This window comes from Haliotis cracherodii, unplaced genomic scaffold, assembly GCF_022045235.1.
Source record: "Haliotis cracherodii isolate W230 unplaced genomic scaffold, xgHalCrac1.p SCAF_9, whole genome shotgun sequence".
NCBI classification, from domain to species: domain Eukaryota; kingdom Metazoa; phylum Mollusca; class Gastropoda; order Lepetellida; family Haliotidae; genus Haliotis; species Haliotis cracherodii.
Window position 1 is genome coordinate 58,503,114 of NW_027266343.1, and position 21,248 is coordinate 58,524,361.

General features: G+C 42.3%; 1 protein-coding gene across 1 annotated transcript in view; it reads left to right on the forward strand.

Moving 5' to 3' along the window:
* Positions 1 to 811: 811 nt before the first annotated feature.
* The window catches only part of LOC139453318 (serine-rich adhesin for platelets-like), an 88,936-nt gene continuing 68,499 nt past the window's right edge, over positions 812 to 21,248 (forward strand). The window contains exons 1-3 of the mRNA XM_071234985.1: positions 812 to 872; positions 4,422 to 4,465; positions 8,179 to 14,915. Of these exons, the coding sequence (XP_071091086.1) occupies positions 8,396 to 14,915 (6,520 nt within the window). The 5' untranslated portion in view covers positions 812 to 872; positions 4,422 to 4,465; positions 8,179 to 8,395. The remainder of the gene's footprint in view (positions 873 to 4,421; positions 4,466 to 8,178; positions 14,916 to 21,248) is intronic.

Sequence of the window (21,248 nt, forward strand, 5' to 3'; positions counted from 1 at the left end):
ACCGATGGTCGTTTTATGGCCATCTGTGGGAACATGTGTTCAAACTTGTTACACTCAAATGTAGTGTAGGCCGAAACCGAATTCGGTTCATCAACTTTCACCACAAAAATCATCGCTGAACGAAGGTAGTGTATGTATATATTATTTTGCATAGTGTGTGGAGATATTTTATGTCACTTCATTTAATATGCTGCTCGGTGGAGATTTAGAGTTATCGGCCCTCGGAAGTGACATTCAGAATAGCTCGGGATTTTCCGACAAATTCTGTACAAGTTTGTTTACATCGAGAAATGAAAGGTCACAGGACGTTGTGTGATAGAATAACAAAATGGCGGGAGAGTGAAGGATGTGTTCAGGAAGCAGTGCACTGTGATCACTATCATGCCACAGTTGCTCACAATTGCATATTTTCTGAAAAACGAACATGAAGAGGAAATCGTCAACAGGGTACATGCTTTAGAAATAAATTAGAATCTGGTGAATACATGGCATGACTACTGAAAAAAAAAGAACATAACACGGGCAAATACAAAATCAGCTGATCCATACTAACTTGAAAAGTATTTGTAGACTATGGCCGTTCCTTTATTCAAGGACAATAAACATATAACTAGTTGAATGGTCGGAGGCATGTGATTTGATGGACTATCTTGCACGAACGTTGAACAATAGTTCAGCAGCGCAAGTTTCCTTTCGAAAAAAGGAAGTGGGTCGATAGTGCAACAACAAACACTTCACAGCGTACCTCGTATTGTTTCCGTTATAGACTAGACATGTTTAGACTTAGATTAACATAGCATACCTCAGCGTGCATATGTGGCCCGATATCTGACTACGACTTTCTCCAAACAGACGTGATGCATTTTGCCAAGGTGAACTTGCTGATCTATGGATTGTCCTAGTTCAGTTTGTACTAGATCTAATGTGATGTTTCTGAGTTTTTCGTTAAACTTGTTAAATGACAACATGGAGAATGTACCTGTTCAATTCTAAAGGCTATTCTGTTATTTATTTTCAAAATGTGGACAAGACCATTAGTGATAAAAGCTTTAGACAAAAATGTTTATTTTGGCCAGGGGCTCCAGGTTCTTTTGGAAACTGGAAACATGTGAAAGAACAAACTTTATTGGAATATCCTTGTTTATTTTGTTTAATTCAGGGTTAGAACTAAACTCAAAAGCTTCACAAGCCTGAGTAATGATAAAATGCCATTGTAATGTTTAAACAATAGGGAAATTTAGAAATTTGTACTAGCCCACAGGAATTTATACTGGCCCCGGGTTAATGTGAATTTCTAATCCAACTTATCATGTGTGTGATCATTGTTGTGCTAGATGGTACGATGGGAGTCTGACAGTTGTCAATTTCAGCGTTAGAAATTGGCACTAGTCCTATAGTCCTTGCCAAACTGCCCAATAGTTAAGGTATCCTAAGTACTAGTAGAAATTGGCCCATTTTAAGGGTTTTGCTATATGTTATCATTATAAGGACTAGTGGGCTAAAACTGTTAGTTTCTATCGCTGCACTTTGACCTCCCGAAAAGGCCTGCATCACCTGGCACACTACACTTCACTTCTCTTCATTTATGTCTAAAGCCTTTAGCTATATATGGATTTCTTGTAATCATGTTTAAGGGCCATGGATAGTCTTAACTTTCACGTATTGGATCAGAATGAAATGGTCATTTTAATGTTCAATTGGATTAGTTTTCATAATTCATACTTGCATCTATAAGCCCGTGGATTTGTTAAAACTCAAAACGTGAGTGAATTAAGCTAACAATGGTTTGAGAAACTCATGTACCTTGTTTACAGTGAACCCTTGTTAATCCAGCATTCCCTACGAGTCACCAGTATTAACAAGTTTCAAGAATTCAGGGGTGTTCAATTAGTATGCGTGACTTGCCTGACCGTGAAAATAATGTCCCAGGCGAATGCGAAAATGTAATTAGTTGCTCTCGGACCATTATGAAAATCAGCGATATTAACTTTGAAACAGAGAACATGCATCGTATGTTTGTCAACTGCAGATGAAGTACCATTTTCCCGAGGCAAGGGAGTTAACAGACTTTAAAAGTCCAGTTTCCACCCTTGCCGAACTAGGCTGGAATTCCTGGGCTCGATCGTAGCGCCACCAGTGGCTTTTACGAGTTAAATCGATGCCTCTCCTATGGACCATTTAGATTCCACCTCTCGTATCACTTGCATTTGCTTCAAACAAAATGGCGGCGCCCAGTCAAGACGATCTGATGGACAATCAAGATCTATATTGTGAGAAAACGGGTCTTACATCGCAAACTGCATCAAATCACGTGAGCACCTTGATTAATAATGTGAAAAGATTTGGAAAATATCTGTTGACAATGAGAAAAATTGTGCAAATGCTGTGCAAATCCTGCAATTGACCGAAATCTGCATGACAGTTTACGAACCGGATTTCGATTTCGGTGCCAGATTTTGATTGGACTATGCACAGGCTCGTTAGTCCAGCCAAAATCTAACTCCCCAAATCTAACTCCATAATACCAGCCTAGTTCGGCAAGGGTGAAAACTGGACTTTTATAGTCTGTTAACTCTCTTGCCTCGGGAAGATGATGAAGTACCTGACTAGTCAATATTCTATTCTGCACATCTCCCATTAACTGTTGCTTCAGTTAATAATGTTTTGTTGTGAAAGTTAAAGTTTTCTTCTTTTCTCTGATTTAGTAGGGCAAGTAGGGCAAGTTGAACACCCCTGCAGAATAACAGATTCTGGTTAAAGAGTTATGTCCCTTTGTATTCCTATGTTCCAAGCAGAAGCCAGCCCGAAGATGGCGTTTCCAGAAAGACAGGGTCTGGGTTATCAAGGGTTCAGTGTACAGAGTATCTGATATATTATCAAATACTTAATTGTCATACTATATGACATGTCTTTATGTCTACATGTATGGTGTACACACATTCTCAGTGCTGTGAATGCAAAAGTGCATCTCACCCTTATTTTTAACTGCTTATGACAGTCTGTGCCACTAGACTAAAATTGGCTAAAGGCATCTTTTCCTGTAGATTTCAATGTTATCTTTCAGACTATCAATAGCTCAGCTTACTAGACTGAACAACATCTTGCTAGACTCAGGCTAATCAGGGATAGAAACTAAGTGTTTTTAGCCCACTAGTCCTTATAATGATAACATATAGCAAAACCTTTAAAAATGCCAAATTTCTACTAGTCCTTTTGATACCTTAACTATTGTGCAGTTTGGCAAGGACTATAGGACTAGTGCCAATTTCTGGGCTTGAGACTAGTGGCTAAAGTCACAGAATGTTATGATCTGCCATGTCTGAACTAGTGTACCTGTTCTTTGAAAGTGGGGGGCCCAGTGGCCCAGTCGTCAAAGGCGCTGCGATATGCTGTGCATAATAGCGTCCCTTGGGCACGCCAGAAACCTATGATTGTGGGTTTGAATCCCGGTTCACCCCGATTATGTTTCTAGGTTTGTCAGCACCATACCCGTGCTCGTGGGTATCACCGAAGTGGTAAACGTCTGAGACCTGCATCACTTTGGGCTTTCCTCCCACATTAAGCTGACACGCCGTGATGTAACTGAAATACTGTTAAAAGCGGTATTAAAATCCAACTCACTCACTCACTCACTCACTCACTCAATCTTTGAAAGTTTTGGAATGTGTTGAATAAGTTCTTGAACATCTTCAATCATGACACTATTGAAGTCCTTGGGAAGAATGCAAAATGGTCACTTTTTGTCTTTACAAACATTTTGTGTTCACAAAGACTCTATTGTTTTGAAGAAGCGTGTGTCATGAGTGATCACCTTCATTTGCACAGGGTTCAGACTCAGATCAAAGTTAAACAATTCTTCACATAAATCTTCTTAAGATGCAATTACAAATTGTACACAGTACTTTTAGAATGCATCTTAAGACTGATAAATGATTAAAGAGGCTTTTGTCCACTAATTGAAACATATGTTAAATCTTGATCAGGGCCAAAAGTCAGTTACCTCCCCTGGATAAAAAGGCTTGCGGATTAAGGGAAAAAAGTAGAATTTTGAACACCAGGTGTCGCTTGAGTTGAATACAACAACTGATGGCGTTCAGGACCACGTAACTTCGTCCAGTGATATCAGGACACTGGGAGACAGTCTCTGTCAATAAGGTTTGATACTACGAGCCAGCCTTGGATCTTAGCATGATTTTCAGTAATATTTAATGTTATTGTGTGCTTATTAGACCGTACAGAATTTTGCTAGACCGGGGCTTTGACTAGTGGCTGAAGACTGCGATGAGAGACTCATCCGTGTCCGTTTATTCAGCATGTAATACCAACTACATCATAAGCCTCTCTGTTTGATTTAAGACCTATAAAACCTTTTGGTTCACATTGTTTCTATCACATCTTTAGGTCATGTATTTTTCTTCCAGGCTGCAGTGCATATCAAAATTCTTTAAGGCTGCGGATATTTCAGGTAGGTGGATTCTAGTTACTTATTAAATTTTTTTGGGAACATAAGGACTTCACATTTTGAAAAAGGATTCTGCTTATTGCACATCATGGACACTTGGCATACTGAATTGAAATTCCTTGATGAATCATTGTCACACCCATGTCAAAGAAAGTCCTTTGACCTACTGTCTAGTCTCTTCATCTGCAGCCCACGGCTTTTATTTCTCCCTGTCGTATGTCTGGATAATCAGAACTCTAGAACTCTAGGGAATTCTTAGCCATGGGTTGGTTTTAAGTGGGTATTCAATTTTTGTACCCTCTTGTTTTTTACATTTAAGTGTTTTTCCTCGAAAATCTGTAAATTAACAATGTCTGTAATTTCTACACGTCTGTGTGCGGCATCCTCTCCTGGAAGCCATTGTTGCAGAACCTAGCATTGTGAGAAAGGTGTATGCTCATTGCACGCTGTCTTTAGAAGCACCAATCAGCGACTGTTTAAGATAAGTAAGGATAAGAATTTAGGGATGAAAAGAAACCCTGACTAGGCACAATGTGCTTTTCAATTGGAATCTATAGTTTTTCAAAAAAGAAATTCGCGTGTTTTACCAAATATAACTGTCAGTAAATTAATTTCATGAGCATCTTTCAGTGCAGTAATGTAACTCGAGCCTCACCCATTCTATTGTCAACCAATCAAGAGACAGTCGGTTAGACCTAAAACTTATTGATTTTGGCCTTATTCAGCGTTAGAAACTAACATGTTTAGTCCACTAGTCTGTATAATGGTAACATATAGCAAAACCCTTATAAATGGCAAATATCTACTAGTCCTTATGATACCTTAATTAATGGGCAGTTTGGCAAGGACTGTAGGACTAGTGCCAATTTCTGTCACTGCTTGTTTCACAGTCAACAGAGGCTACTGGTGGCCCAGCGGACTAAGGTGCAGCAGCAGGCCAGTGTCCTGGGGTGTAACGATGTAACGATGTATGGCAATTGTGTGCCCTATGATTGTACATTATAGATAGGAATTTAAACATGCCAATGGTATTGTCGATAGTATGGATAACTATCAATAGTTTCAACAGTTGCCTTTAGTTATCAATAATACAAATTATACAACAGAAAACATTAGCGTTACTTCCCTTTAGTTTTAGTAGCAAGAGGGAGGAAAATGGATTATATGACGTTATTGAACCTAAAATTTGGTTGAATACTATTCCAGTACTATTGTGTGGGCTGCTATTCCAATACAACCACAATTGTGAAAACAGCTCCTACAGTCACTCCTGCCATTATCTGTTGGTGGGGGGTTGAACATGAGATTGAGATTCACTTATGATCCTTGGTTTGTGAGCACCAGGGCATTACATGACACACAAATGTAGGGAATGGACGCAGAAAAAACATGTCCTGAGTCCCGAGATGCACAATAGTATCCATGGTAACGACAGAGCATAAAGAGCAGTTCTTGGTGGGTGTCTGTCATTTCATCCATCAATCAGGACCACTGTCCACATGGCCTGCTCAACTCTGTTAACGACATCAGGGTTTTATGTGATGCACACATGCAGAGAATGGACGCAGAAAAAAGAATAACTGAGTATCTAGAGATGCATAATTATATTCACTGTACCTACAGCACATTTAAAACAGTTATTAGTGTCCATCAATCAGGACCACTGTCCACATGATCATTGATTCATTCCAGACTCTGAAGTAATTATCTAAACATAGAGTACACTACACCGTTTCATTACTTTACAGGGCCCTTGTATTGCCTGCAAGGACCTCTAAATGAATTAATGGGGTCCCCCGAAGCCCTACCTCTGTAAGTGAAGGTTAAAGCCTGCAGCACTCTGTTGATGATTTCACCTTACGGGGAACCTGTGACGATTCAGGGGTAGAATAGGTCTTCAGCAACTCATGCTTGTAGTAAAAGGTGACTATGCTTGTTGTAAAGGGTGACTATACTTGTCGTAAAAGGCGACTAACGGGATCGGGTGGTCAGGCTTGCTGACTTGGTTGATGCATGTCATCGATCCCGATTGTATGGATTGATGCTCATGATATCAATCACTGGATTGTCTGGTCCAGACTCGATTATTTTTAGACCGCCGTCATATAGCTGGAATATTGCTGAGTGCGGCGTTAAACAACCAACCAACCAACCTTACTGGATGGTGGGGTCTCATTGTTTTGTTCCACCTTCAGTTTGGAACATTGGATGAGATACTTAGTGGAGATTGCGTTATGTATACATTCTTCACTTATATTACATAGGGGAGGTTGAGTAGTCCTGTGGTTAAAGTGTTCGCTTATCACGCCAATGACCTGGGTTTGATTCCCCACATAGGTACAATGTGTAAAGGCCATTTCTGGTGCGCCCTGCTGTGCTATTGCTAGAACATTGCTTAAAGCAACGTAAAACAATACTCACTGACTTTGTTACATAGTGTAGGATAATGTCTAATAAAGGTTGTGGTTGATATTTCTTTAATAAGCAATGTTTGCCACGTTAAGTAGAACCTTCAAGGATAGATTAAGTGTGTATATTTGTTATTATTTAAATATTGTTACCCCTATTCAATTTTGTAGAAAATAATAAAATGCCAGAACTGCGGATTAGTCTCTATCCTTGCAAAACAGCACTGTACTGAACAACTGCATGGGATTGTTGTCCGGTCATCAGCCACCCGTAAGAGGCGATCGGGGGGTCAGGCTCGCTGACTTGGTTCATGCATGTCATCGTATCCCAATTGCATAGATTGATGCTCATGATGTTAATCACTGGATTGTCTGGTCCAGACTCGATTATTTACAGACTGCTGTCATATAGCTGGAACATTGCTGAGTGCGGCGTTAAACAACAATCAGAGACAAACAAAAGCATGTGTCTGTAGAAGTGTCTGTACGGCTGAATAAGATTCCAGCCTATTGTTGAGACCTGCTGTGTCAGACTGTATGCCGCGTGGGGAGTCCGGGGAAGAGTAGCGCCCCCTGCTTTTGTAAGAGATGTCTGAAGATTATTGGGTGGTAAGACATGGTGACTTGGCTGATAGTGCATGTCAGTTGTCATGATCCGTGTTTTCTTGTCCAAACTAAGATAATGTCAGGTCACTGTGTCAAAAAGATTTGAGTATAGTAGCCCAAACTTGGATCTTAGCATGATTTTCTGTAGATATTAGTGTTGTTTGTTGATTTTAATTAGCTGGACTAACTAGACCACCAGTAGTTCACTAGTCTCGGGCTTTAGAATAGTGGCTAGTGGCACAGACTGTGATGATATTGATGGAATATTGCTGACTGCAGCATTAAACAACATTCATTCACTTAATTCACTCAGACAGTTCGGCAGTAGACATTCAAGATCTGCTCTACACATTCACAATCTGCACTAGACTTCCGAGATATACACGAGACATTTACTATCTGCTCTAGACAAAGACCGAGATGCACGAGACATTCATGATTTGCTCTAGACATTTCTGAGACTTTCACGATTTGACTAGACAAAGCTCGAGACATTCACGATCTGCACTAGACAAAGCCCGAGACTTTCACGATCTGCACTAGACAAAGCCTGAGACATTCACGATCTGCACTAGACAAAGCCCGAGACTTTCACGATCTGCACTAGACAAAGCCTGAGACATTAACGATCTACACTAGACCATTAGACACTAAAGTACTGCCTTGTTTTATCCTTGAATGCTGTGCATGCTCTACTTGCAGAGACCAAATCAGTAGCCAGTCCAAGCAAGCAGAAACCACACAGCGACACAGAAGAAGAAGTTTTGTTTCTTGGTAAGGAATTCTGCCTGTGACCTCTGACGTATCCGTCTGCTAATACCTGCCTAACACACTGGGTTGGGGAATTGCTGTTGTATCATGTGCTTCTATGTATGCTCCGACCTAAGCTTGTGGATGTACCTAGTATAGATCCTGGGCCATGGAGAGAGGGAGAGGAGGTGGAGGTGGAGGAGGTGACAGAGGCTTCCGGCCATTCCGGGGCAGAGGAGCTTTCAGGGGTGGAGAGAGAGGCATGTACAGAGGAAGACCTCCTTTCAGAGGGTTTAACAGAGGATCATCAAGAGGTCAAAATGTCTTGGTTAGGACATGTGACAAAGAGGGTGTTCGGAGAAGAAGAAGGATTGACCGGAATGAAGATGATGATAATTTGACTTCCACGTTTAATGATTCAGTAGAGCGGGTTTCTGTTTTGTTAAATATTGATAAATGTGATTCTGTGCATAGACAGGTGTATACAAAGCCTCCAGATAATCAGTTCAGGTCAGGGAACAGTGAGATGACTGTGCTGAATGAAAGAATGCAGAGACAGTCCTTAAATGACCCTGATCGTCGTGGACGGACTACAACAAGGCCTGGCTTTAACAGAGGATTTCAGGGACGTATCCAGAAAAGCAGAGGAAGAGGATTCCGGGGCAGAGGTACCTACGGAAATACTTTTAGGGAACGTTCGTCTGGTTTCAGATCAAGGGGGAAGGGATTTCGTCCAGACTTTAGAGGGAAGGAAAGGACATATGGAAGTTATAGACTTTCTGAGAGGCGAGATGATTCAAGAGACAGGGCTCGTCAGGTTGACAAAGGAAGAAGGCAGCAAGCAAGTTGGATTCCCGAGGAAGGAATGACTGCTGTTGATTCTAATTCAAGGAAGACTCCTGGGAGCAGGAGAAGAAATGTATTGAACACTGGAATCAGAAAGAGTCAGCTGCAAAGAAAGTCAGAAAGGTCAGAACTGGGAAGACGTCCACCTCGGCTAAAGGCTCTAGGCTCATCCCAAGATGACATCATGTTTGATGTGGGGAGAGGACCAACTGATGAGAAAAGGAATGAGGGTTCAGACAAGACACGCCTTAAGGAATCTGAACCCGAGAATGTCGGAGGAATTGATCTGGAATTAAGTGACATTTCTTCTGAAGAAAGTGATGACAACAGGAATAATTCATCCAATGTCCGTGTAGAAGCAGCAAGCAGGAGTAGACACAGGGTGAAAGGTGGAGAGGGCGGTAAAGAAAGACCATCCAGGCGAAGTTGCCATGAACTCCACATTGAAATGTCCAAACAGAGGTATGGCACGGACAGGAGAGTACCCCTGCCTAGAGACACAGGCATATCAATGCGAGGACACATATCAAGGAGAGATGCAGTGGCATATCATCGGAGGCCTAGTTCATTGGAAAGAGACCAAGAATGGGTTCAACAGCTAGGTCGTTCACTGTCGGAAGAAAGTGGCACTGGACATACAAGAGATGCGCAAAGGCAAAGGAAAATAGGTTATCACAGAGCAGAATATTCCAGTAAAGAAAGAGAAGCAAGTTTATTAGGCAAATGGATTGAACAAAGGACTGCAGCCATATCTAGTTCCCCAGATAAGTCTGATTTTGAGGTTCAAAACAGAGTAGGTTCACAAAATAGGCCAACGTCAAGAGAGCGGGGTGACAGGTATCGAGAACGAGAGACAGCTGCAGCATCCTCCAGCTCACGAGAAAGGGGGGACATTTTGAGATATCGTGTAGAACGAGGAAACACTGTTGACAGTTCAGGCTCAAGAGAAAGAGAAGATAGATGTCATAGAAATCGTGAGAAAACATTTGACAGTTTTGCCTCAAGAGAGATAGAAAATAGATATGAAGAACGAGAGAAAACAGTTGAAAGTTATGACATACAGGAATGGGAAGACAATTATCTTAGAAAATGGGAGAAAAGAGATTTAAGTTCCAGCCCAAGAGAACGAGAAGACAAATATTTAAGAGACCGTAAGAAAAGAGATGAAAATTCCAGCTCAAAAGAACGAGAAGACCAATATTGTGGAGATGGAGAGGAGACTTTTGAAACTTTTGACTCACAAGATTGGGAAGAAAATTATCTTGGACGGCAAGAAACAATGGGAAGTTCCAGTTCAAGAGAGAGAGAAGACAAATATAGAGCACGAAAAAAAACGTTTGACAGTTTTGGCTTACAAGATAAATATCATGGAGACAGAGTGCAAACAGTTGAAACTTTCATCTCACGAGAACAAGAGGACAGATGTGGTGAGCAAGAGAAGACAGTGGAACGTTGTAGCTCAGCAGAGAGAAAATACAGATATCGTCAATACCGACTGAAAAGAGTTGAAAGTTCCAGCTCAAGAGAAAGAGATGACATATCTATTGGAGACCGAGTAAAACCAGAAGAAACTTCTAGCTCAAGTGAAGGGAAAGAAAAATGTACCAGAGAACGTAAGAAAAGCGTTGACAGTTCTAGCTCATGTGAAAGGGAAGAAAGATACCCTGGAGAGCGAAAACAAAGGCTTGAAAGCTCAAGCGAGAGTGAGGATGGATATGGTAGAGAACGTGAGAAAACAGTTGAAACCTCCACCTCTAGTGAAGACAGTAACAGACATGAACGAGAGTATACAACAGGAAGTTCAAGTTCGAGTGAGAATGGCAAGAGGTATAGTGACTCCTTCAGTGAAAGCTCTAGCTCTCGGGAAAGTGATGATACCCACAGGAGACATAGAAAAAGACTGAGATCCAGTTCCCTTCAGGGTGTTTCCAGAAAACCTACACATAGTAACGTCTCAGGATCCAGAGAGAGGAGATACAGGGACAGAAAGCAAAGGGAGAGAACCTATGATGCTAGAAGGTCAAGGTCAAGTTCATATGAAAGTTCTGATTCTGAAGTTGAGGATAGAAGGTTACCAACTGCATATTCCCCGAGAAAGACCTTGCCCAAAGTGCAGTTTGGATATGGAAGACATGTGTTTAGTTCATTGTCAGATTCACACAGAAGCAGAAGTCGATCTGTGTCTGCTGCTCGGAGTAAGATACAGTTTTATGACCGATTCAATTACAGGTCAAAGATGAATGCAAAAGAGCAAGCATTAAGGAAGGAGCAAGAACGAAAGAAGGCAGCTGCTTGGCGATTGGTTCTTGAAGCCAGAAAAGCTGCAGTCAAGGACAATGAGAGCTCCTCGGGCTTAGTTGAAGCTACACAAAGTCTCCAGATAACTCTCAAATCTGGGGTAAGTGTTGAACAAACTGGAGGTGCTGAGAGTCTCCAAGAACATAAAGACTGCAAGCTAAAAGATGGTAGTCCTAGAAAACATAGTTTGGGCCAAGAAGAAACTGACCTCAAATCAGATAGTAAATCTCTACCTTTAGTTAGTAATGAACCTTCTATTCGGAATTCCAGAACTACAGACCCAAAATGTCAACCATGGATGACCAGGACTGTTTTTCTGAAAGAACCAAATCCAGTGACAGTAGGTGAAAATACAATCTTAAAGCAGGCTCCAATTTCACCATCAAAAACACAGATCATCCACTCTGAGAGTGACCTTAAAAAGAAAACATCGCCTGGAGGAGAATCGGTCCAAATCATGTCACCAGGCAAGAAGTCTGTGTTTCCACAAGGCTTAACTGCTGCCTCATCTATCATCCGATTGGTTCGACCTCCTGCTTCTTCTCCAAAGAAAAGTTTTTGGAATGATGTACAGCAGTCAAGGAGGAGGCCTCTTAAAGAATACACGCCTCTTAAGAAATCCACATCTTTGACAGAGGTAGTTAAACAGTCCCCTTCTACTTCAAGCTCCTTTGAGCAGGTGTCACCTAAACCTCTCTCTTCCAAGATTCTTCAGAAACATTCCAAATCGGCAAACCCTTCTAAGCCTGGTGATGATGAACTAATCTCTAATCCCAGTGGAGATGAACAAGGTATACCTGTTTCAGAGGCAAAGAAACATTTGAATGAAAACTCTCCAAACGATACTCATGAATCATCTGGTTCTTCTGCACTGACACAACAAGACATCTGGAATATTCCTCTGCCGAAGTCCTCAACACCATCACCAATTAAAAGTACTGATTTAAAACCACGGGTCATTCAATTGCCAGTCTCTCTGAGGGTCAAGCCTGCAAAGGCTAAGAAGATTCATAAAGTAGTAGAGTTGAAGGATGTAATTGTTAAATCCAGTGCCTCTTCAGAATCCAAGTCTGGGATTAGTTCTGTCAGTGCTTCCAACACTGAATTGAAGTCCAAGACAAAAGTAGGAAGCTCTCTCATAAGGGTATCCACTTCAGAGTGCCTTTCAGACCATGAAGAGGTGGACATGGATCTGGATGATGAAGATGATGAACAGACGATAAGCTTGGAGGAAGACACAAGTTGGATGAGTTTAGAACCTGATCAAGGATGTGCATCAGAACGTCCTTCCTCTTGCACAAAGCACAGTTCAGTGCCTCAACCTGTTTCACCATCACTAACAGCGGCCAAGAGATCACCAGACATAAAGCAGGGTTCTGTAGGTTTGGCCGTTTCTTCTCCTCAACAGTCACCATGTGCATCCTCACAGAGACTTTCCAGAACCCTCTTGTTAAGTTCATCTCCAAAGTCTGTTCTGACTGAGGAACAGTCAATACTTTCTCAAGGTCAACAGGGGACAAAAAGTGAAGCTAATCTTTCTTCATCAAAGTCAGTTTTACAAACGGATGTTCCGCAGTCACCTGGAGAGTTACTAAAGAACGTTGTTCATAAAGTTTCATTTAAACTTCAGCAGAGCAGGATTCCTCTACGGGTTCCACCAGCTCAGCTGTCGCCTCCATCTTCACCATCGAGGCCCGCCAGAAGTTCTCAGCAGATTGAAATCTGTCCAGTTACATCCCCTACTCCGTTGCCAACTGTTAAAGCTCAAGTTTCATTTTTTGAGACAGAGCCTATGAAAATCCCTGTACGAAAATCCTCACCAGGAACAGTACCTGCAGAATGCTCTGTTACCCAAGCTGTTGCATCTCCAATGCTTTCACCAGCAGCTATCTCCCCGAGATCATCCAGTGACTGTCAACAGGGAATCTTACCTTTGCCTGTCCCGTTACTGCAGCTCTCGCCTATTCCTTCATTCATGTCCAGTAGCTTGCAGCAGACCTTCGTTTCCCGAGATTCGTCACTATCATTAACATCACAGTCTCCTGTACCACAGCCAGTTCCGTCGCCAATGACATCACCCACTTCGTTATTGAGTGGATTTTTACAACCATCACAGCCAAAACCCATCCCATCACCCCATCAGATTTCACAGCCAAAACCTGTCCAATCTCCCCATCAATCACCAATTACATCACCCCAAGTATTGAGTGGATATCTGCAGACTTCACAGCCCAAACCAGTTCCGCCACCTAATCTGTCACCAATTAGATCACCTCCACGTCTGTCAAGTGGATTTCTCCAGTCTTCTCACCCACAAGTTGTCACACCACCTCATCAAACACCAATCTCGCCTCCAGGAATATCAAGTGGATTTCTACCAACATCCCAGCCCAAACCTGTCCCACCACCTCAACAGTCCCCTCCTTCGGGCAACATCCTGCCAATGTATGTGCCTTTGCCAGTTCCTCCACCTCAAGAACTACCAGCCACATCATCACAAGGACAGTTGAGCATTTTTTCACCAACGTCAGTTCCTCAGCCTGTTCCTCCTCCTATACTGTCCCCAACGGCCTCCTCACAAGGCCTCTCCAGTAGCCTCCGACACAGCATCATTCCCTTGCCAGTACCACCACCTCCCCACTCCCCAACTACATCTTCAAGTAGCTACCTACCCACTCCAGTCCCTCAGCCAGTGCCTCCCCCGGAACACGCACTCATCAATGATAGTAAGCCAATATCTCCATCATTGACCGCTGCCCCGATATCAAAGAAGTCGAGTCAGAAGGCTACCAGAGCAAGTTCCTCTAGACTAGTGAAAGATTCAGGATGTAAAGTGAAAAGCCAACAAGCCTCTCAGTCAAAATATCTAAGACAGCTGAAGACTGTTTTAAGAAAATCCTTGTCCAAATTAGCAGAAGCAGTGCCAAAACAATCCTCGACGTCTGTGCCAAAACATGTATCTAAGCATGTGTCCCAGTCTGTGTCCAAGTCACCAGTGGTCAATCCAGACGAGGATTATGACAGTGATGAATATGATGCCCCGTCTCCATACAGCTCCTCAAGCGGGTCCCCAATGGACATCGAGGCAACGGAAGAATCCAAGATAGAAGTTTTCCAGCCAGTTACAAAACAAGCTCTTCCAATTCAAGACCCTGCCAAACTTGTTAGTTCAAGCCAAACCGCTTCCACAGTTCCTCCAAGCACCCCACAATCCGATGTCTCTAGGACTCCTGAGACCCCAAAGACTCCAGACACACCAAGGACACTAGACCCCCCGACCTTACCAGGACCCAATACTCCCCAGTCCGCTGGAAAACACTCCCGAGATCCCCGACTTCAGGTCCGAGCTAGGAAACAGGAAGAAGCCAGGATGTTGATGAAGGCTTTGGTAAGGACTCTCTCAGGACCTACAGGAACCATTGCCTCCAAGACGGGACTTGGCCAGAAAATGAAAACTGTTGCTATGACGACCCGGTGCTCCCAGAGTCGTGGCAGGAGCTCCCTAGATGCCCCCATCAGCTCAGGAAGCATCAGTCGCCCATGTGGTAAGCTGGTTTTAATAACTTGGGGTGGGTAGTCAGGTTGGCTGGGGAGCATTTGCTGTTGTATGTTCCTATGGTGGTCTGTTTGCATGGTGAGAGGCTGGATTTATTTCATTATTAAATTACATAAGTTCTCAATGTAGGACTTACATCGGGGCTGACATGATCTACATCAGTAAAGAACAAAATTGGATCTTTTGGACTGATAATGAAAAAGAGAACTGCAATAATATTTGATGTTTTTTTAAAACACTTTATCTTTTGCTGTTTACCTTTCATAGGGCTTGACAAAAATGATATATATTATTGATAAAGTGGCGTTCTTCTCTCTTGATATAGACTGTAGTTAAGGTGTGTTATGAACAAAGCTAGAAGCCCTCCTTGAAGCTTGATCTTCTCTACAAGTTAACCACTGATTGAAAGATTGTCTGCTGTATCCTGTTGGTTCTTTTGAAAAGTTTTATTTTTAAATATTTTGGCATGTTTACCATTCAAACTGTTTTACATTGATTAATGAACAAATTATCATGCACTTGATTAATTAAATGTTCAGCAATTAAAGATCAAGACAGTATGTTTTATATGACTTTGTCAGCTAAGTTATGTTAGATGTGAGTTTCGTAGATGAATTAAGTCAAGCCTTGGTTGTTGGCATGTTGTTAGATTAGAGAGTTTGGCATGCTGCATGTGTGTGTTATTTGTTGTGGACCCCTGCATGAAAACGTCAGTGTGTCCAGTTACCATGGTAACTTCAGATTAATCCCTCTGAAGGTAAAGGAGGGCTCTATTGACAGCAAGGGGCAGCATGAATGTGGGTACTGTTTTGGCAAGATGTTTGCCATGACATCAAGCTTGTAAGAAGCAATAGTTAAACCAGACAAACCAGTGATTGATATAATGAGCAGCCCATGTAGTCTCGGTTCTGTGACACTAAGAACCAAGTCACATGGCCTGAACACCCCGTCCATCTAGTCGCTGATTACGATAAGCATTGGTTGCTTGGGATCAGTTATTAGTTAAATAATCTGTGGGACATACATTCCCTGCATAGAATATGACTGGACACCATAGGGCCACTTGTGCCCTATCAAAGTCAAACAATTTGATCTACAGGGTTATGTTCCTTTGCTGTGCCAGGATCTGCTTGTCATGAGTTTGAATCCGAGATTCACCCTGATTATGATCCTTGGTTCGACTGCCTGCTGCCTGTTGGTTTCAACACAGAAATAAACACCTTGGACCTGTCATTTTTTACCTTTTTTCCACAATCTGCTGATATTTAAATTTTTTAAATTAAAATACTGTTCAAAGTGGTGTGAAACCCAGCAAAGTCAATGTGCCAGTTTGTTCCTAATAATGTTGATCCCATTATACCCACTGATAGGCAGTTTTAGAGTTAGAATGTATATGGTTGTCCTTTATCTCCCCTTGTTGGAGGTGGCATGGTTAGCCCAGTCATCTTAGGTGCCGCAATTGGCTGTGTAGAGTTGCGTCCCTTGGACATGCCAGAAACCTATGATTTTGGGTTTGAATCCCGGTTCTCCCCGATTATGTTTCTAGGTTTGTCAGCACCATATCCATGCCCCTTGGTTTCACCAAAGTGGTAAACGTCTTAGACTTGCATCACCTCAGGCTTTCCTCCCACATTCAGCTGACATGCTGTGGTATAAGTTATGAATGGAATGCTGTTCAAAGTGGCATTAAACCCAAGTCGCTCACTCTCACTCGACTTGTTTGAAAACTATGATGACTGTCCATTGTCTGTTTGGTGCCGACTTTCTAATGAATGAAGGGGTGGGGGTAGATTTGGGTGGGGTGGGTGGTTAGGCCAGCGGTAAAGGCTCCTCATACGTGGGTAAAGTGTTTGATGCCATCCCTTTCCATGATGTTGCTGGAATATTGCTGCAAGCTGTGTAAAACCATACTCGCTCATTCACTCATTCACTACTACGGTCGGCCATCATTGTCTGGGGTTGGCATGAGCTGCGATCGTGATCACATACATAAGCCGTTCTCGACAGCAGTGAATCATAATTTTTTGTTAGCACGGTATATTGAGTTATTTTCATGGTACTCTTTGAATACTAAAATGGTCATACGCTAATTTTCATATGAATTCTGCAGAATTTGTATTGTTTGCATTGCCTTTTCCAGTAGTTGAACACAGTGGTCAGGGATCCACTCAACAACTGGTAGACTCACCTGTTGCCTACTTTCACACACCTGTTGCCTACTTTCACACATCCGTACAGTGGAACCTCTCTAATCCAGCCCACCTGTTGCCTACTTTCACACATCCGTACAGTGGAACCTCTCTAATCCAGCCCACCTGTTGCCTACTTTCACACATCCGTACAGTGGAACCTCTCTAATCCAGCCCACCTGTTGCCTACTTTCACACATCTGTACAGTGGAACCTCTCTAATCCAGCCCACCTGTTGCCTACTTTCACACATCTGTACAGTGGAACCTCTCTAATCCAGCTCACCTGTTGCCTACTTTCACTCATCCATACAGTGGAACCTCTCTAATCCAGCCCACCTGTTGCCTACTTTCACACATCCGTACAGTGGAACCTGTCTATTCCAGCTCACCTGTTGCCTACTTTCACACATCTGTACAGTGGAACCTCTCTAATCCAGCCCACCTGTTGCCTACTTTCATACATCTGTACAGTGGAACCTCTCTAATCCAGCCCACCTGTTGCCTACTTTCACACTTCTGTACAGTGGAACCTCTCTAATCCAGCTCACCTGTTGCCTACTTTCACACATCCGTACAGTGGAACCTCTCTAATCCAGCCCACCTGTTGCCTACTTTCTCACATCTGTACAGTGGAACCTCTCTAATCCAGCCCAGCTAGTGCCTACTTTTACACATCTGTACAGTGGAACCTCTCTAATCCAGCCCACATGTTGCCTACTTTCACACATCCGTACAGTGGAACCTCTCTAATCCAGCTCACCTGTTGCCTACTTTCACACATGTGTACAGTGGAACCTCTCTAATCCAGCCCACCTGTTGCCTACTTTCTCACATCTGTACAGTGGAACCTCTCTAATCCAGCCCAGCTAGTGCCTACTTTTACACATGTGTACAGTGGAACCTCTCTAATCCAGCCCACCTGTTGCCTACTTTCACACATCTGTACAGTGGAACCTCTCTAATCCAGTTCACCTGTTGCCTACTTTCACACATCTGTACAGTGGAACCTCTAATCCAGCCCAGCTATTGCCTACTTTCACATATCGGTACAGTGGAACCTCTCTAATCCAACCCAGCTATTGCCTACTTTCACATATCTGTTCAGTGGAACCTCTCTAATCCAGCCCACCTGTTGCCTACTTTCACACATGTGTACAGTGGAACCTCTCTAATCCAGCCCACCTGTTGCCTACTTTCACTCATCTGAACAGTGGAACCTCTCTAATCCAGCCCACCTGTTGCCTACTTTCACTCATCCGTACAGTGGAACCTCTCTAATCCAGCCTACCTGTTGCCTACTTCACAGATCCGTACAGTGGAACCTGTTTAATCTAGCCAAACTGTTGCCTACTTTCACACATCTGTACAGTGGAACCTCTCAACCAGCCCAGCTATTGCCTACTTTCACACATCTGTGCAGTGGAACCTCTGTAATCCAGCCCACCTGTTGCCTACTTTCACACATCCATACAGTGGAACCTCTCTAATCCATCCCACCTGTTGCCAACTTTCACTCATCCATACAGTGGAACCTCTCTAATCCAGCCCACCTGTTGCCTACTTTCACCCTTTCTGTGCAGTGGAACCTCTCTAATCCAGCCCACCTGTTGCCTACTTTCACACATGTGTACAGTGGAACCTCTATAATCTAGCCCACCTGTTGCCTACTTTCACACATCCATACAGTGGAACCTCTCTAATCCAGCCCAGCTATTGCCTACTTTCAAATATCTGTTCAGTGGAACCTCTCTAATCCAGCCCACCTGTTGCCTACTTTCACACATCCGTACAGTGGAACCTCTCTAATCAGTTCAGTTCAGTGTTGAATATGTTTTAGATGCTGTTTAGGAAAAAACATTATTTTGTTTACAGGTTTGCAATCAATGTATTCAAATCATTAAGCATGGCTTCAGATTAGTGGCTAAATTCATAGAATGTATCAGTGGGAGGATATTTTTATATTTTCACATTGTTTAGCAGAACACCAACAGTTGTACTGACTGAGCCACACACTGCAGCTGGCAACAGATGTGTGTCCTCAGGGAGAAAAACATCTGGAGATCATATGTAGTCCCGAATTAAAGTAGTGTTTAAGGTTAAATAATTAAATTTTCCTTGTGTTCATTGATATTCCTGCATTCTGATTAGCGGAATTGGTCACGTGTTATTGCATTCATTTCCCAATGAAGCGGACTGCTTTTATTACATGCGAGGGAATTCCCTTTCTGCTCAAGTGTATTGCCATGCAGTGGGCATTTAGCAAAATTCATGCAGCGAAATTCATGCATATTCCTTGTCCATACAACCCTTGAGACCGAAGGCAGAGAAGGAATGAAACAGCAAATGTGCAGACTCGATCGCCTGTTTTTGTCCCGATCGCCTTGGTGCCACAACTTTCATTTCTTCGGGTTTCATTTCTAACTAGCATGTTTCCAACTGGGTCTTCCCGTTTTCAGGGAACTAATGTCATTTGAAACAGCCACCTTCTCCTGGACATATTTGTTCGGTCTCGTTACCGTCTCACTGTTGCAGTTCTTCTCGCCTCTTTCCTTGATTGACAGGTCTAATGAAATTTGTTTTAATCCTACTCTCCGTTGATTGGCTACTGACTGTGTGGGTGTGTCAAGTTATGTGCATAAATTAAACAATCACCTGATTCACGTCACGCCACAGTATGTATTCCTACACCGGGAATGTTTATCAATCTCGTCATTTTTGTCTGCTTTAATATAAACTGCTTTTGATTATACTATTATATGTTTTCGTTGTCAAATTTAATTATAAGCATGGACTATGTATTTTTGTCGGTTCATTGAGGTATGAATAAAAAAACCGATGTGCAAACCTTTGTAAGAATCTGCTATGCGGATTCATACAGTTTGCACATCGGTTTTTGATTTATACCTCAATGAACCAAAAAAAATACAGTCAATCCTTAAATAAAATAATTATTTGAGGGAATCCTTTCATCTTCATAGTGTACACACAATTGACCATGTCCGCCAAGTGTAATTGGTTACTATGACGTCACAATCAAATGACATCACTAATGGCTTTGCTACTGAAGCTGTTAGCAGTACTTTTTACACTTAAGACACTGCTTATTACTTTCTACAAACTGAAAACAATTGGAAGAATGATGTTGGCTGATCAATAAAATCTCACCCGAGTTTCTAAATGGCATTGCGGCCATGGGAGCCGTGACAATTTACACTTGTCAGAGGGGTACACAAAGTATGTGATCTTGGACTTTCATTTGTAGTGGAAGCCTCGGTGGCTGAGTGGGTTAGATTGCTGACTTTGTGTGCTGGCGATTAGGTGCCAATCCCGGGCAGGACTAAACCCAAAAAAGTACTAGAATCTCTACTTTATTAAGAAAGTGTTATCCCAAATATAACATTTGTTACATTTGACCACTTTGTAAATGGCATTGTGTGTTCATATCAACACGAGTTGATAAAAGTGGAAAAACTCTGAGGCTTCACTCGGGTTAGATTCTCTATATCTTAAAAGTTAACATTGATACTGCTGTATGCGATTGCAATTGTCCTTGGCCTAGTGACATTTCACTGATGACTAAATTAGCATTAAATATAAACATGAGTTTTGTAATGATGCTTAATGTTTAAACTAAATTAACTGTTAGACACTGGAAGTTACTCATTAAATATACAGTAATACTTCTCTCTGCATCACATCTAATCACCAGACTGTAAGTTTGTAAACCTTCTCATGACAGGCTAAAACAAGTCAAGATTCAGTCAATCAGTTGATCAGCGTGCATGTGAATTTTATTCTCAGCTTCCTGAGGAGTATACAACCCAAGCTGCTTGTGGTTGCAGCTAGAAGGTAAACAGTCATATTACCATATAGCTTAAGTCATCTTCAGTGTATGCATGACCAGATTGTTTAATACATATATCTAAATACGTTTTGCCAGGGCTATGGTAAAGAAAATCCCAATAGGACATTTTGTACCTATCTCTTGAGACCTACAGTGGGTACCCGGGTAGTAAATTTGGACTCATCCCAGCCCAACAATCCACCCACCAATCCCACCTACCAATCCCACCTACCAATCCACCCACCTAGAAGAAGTAGTGGATACTTACCAGGTATTGCATCCTTCCT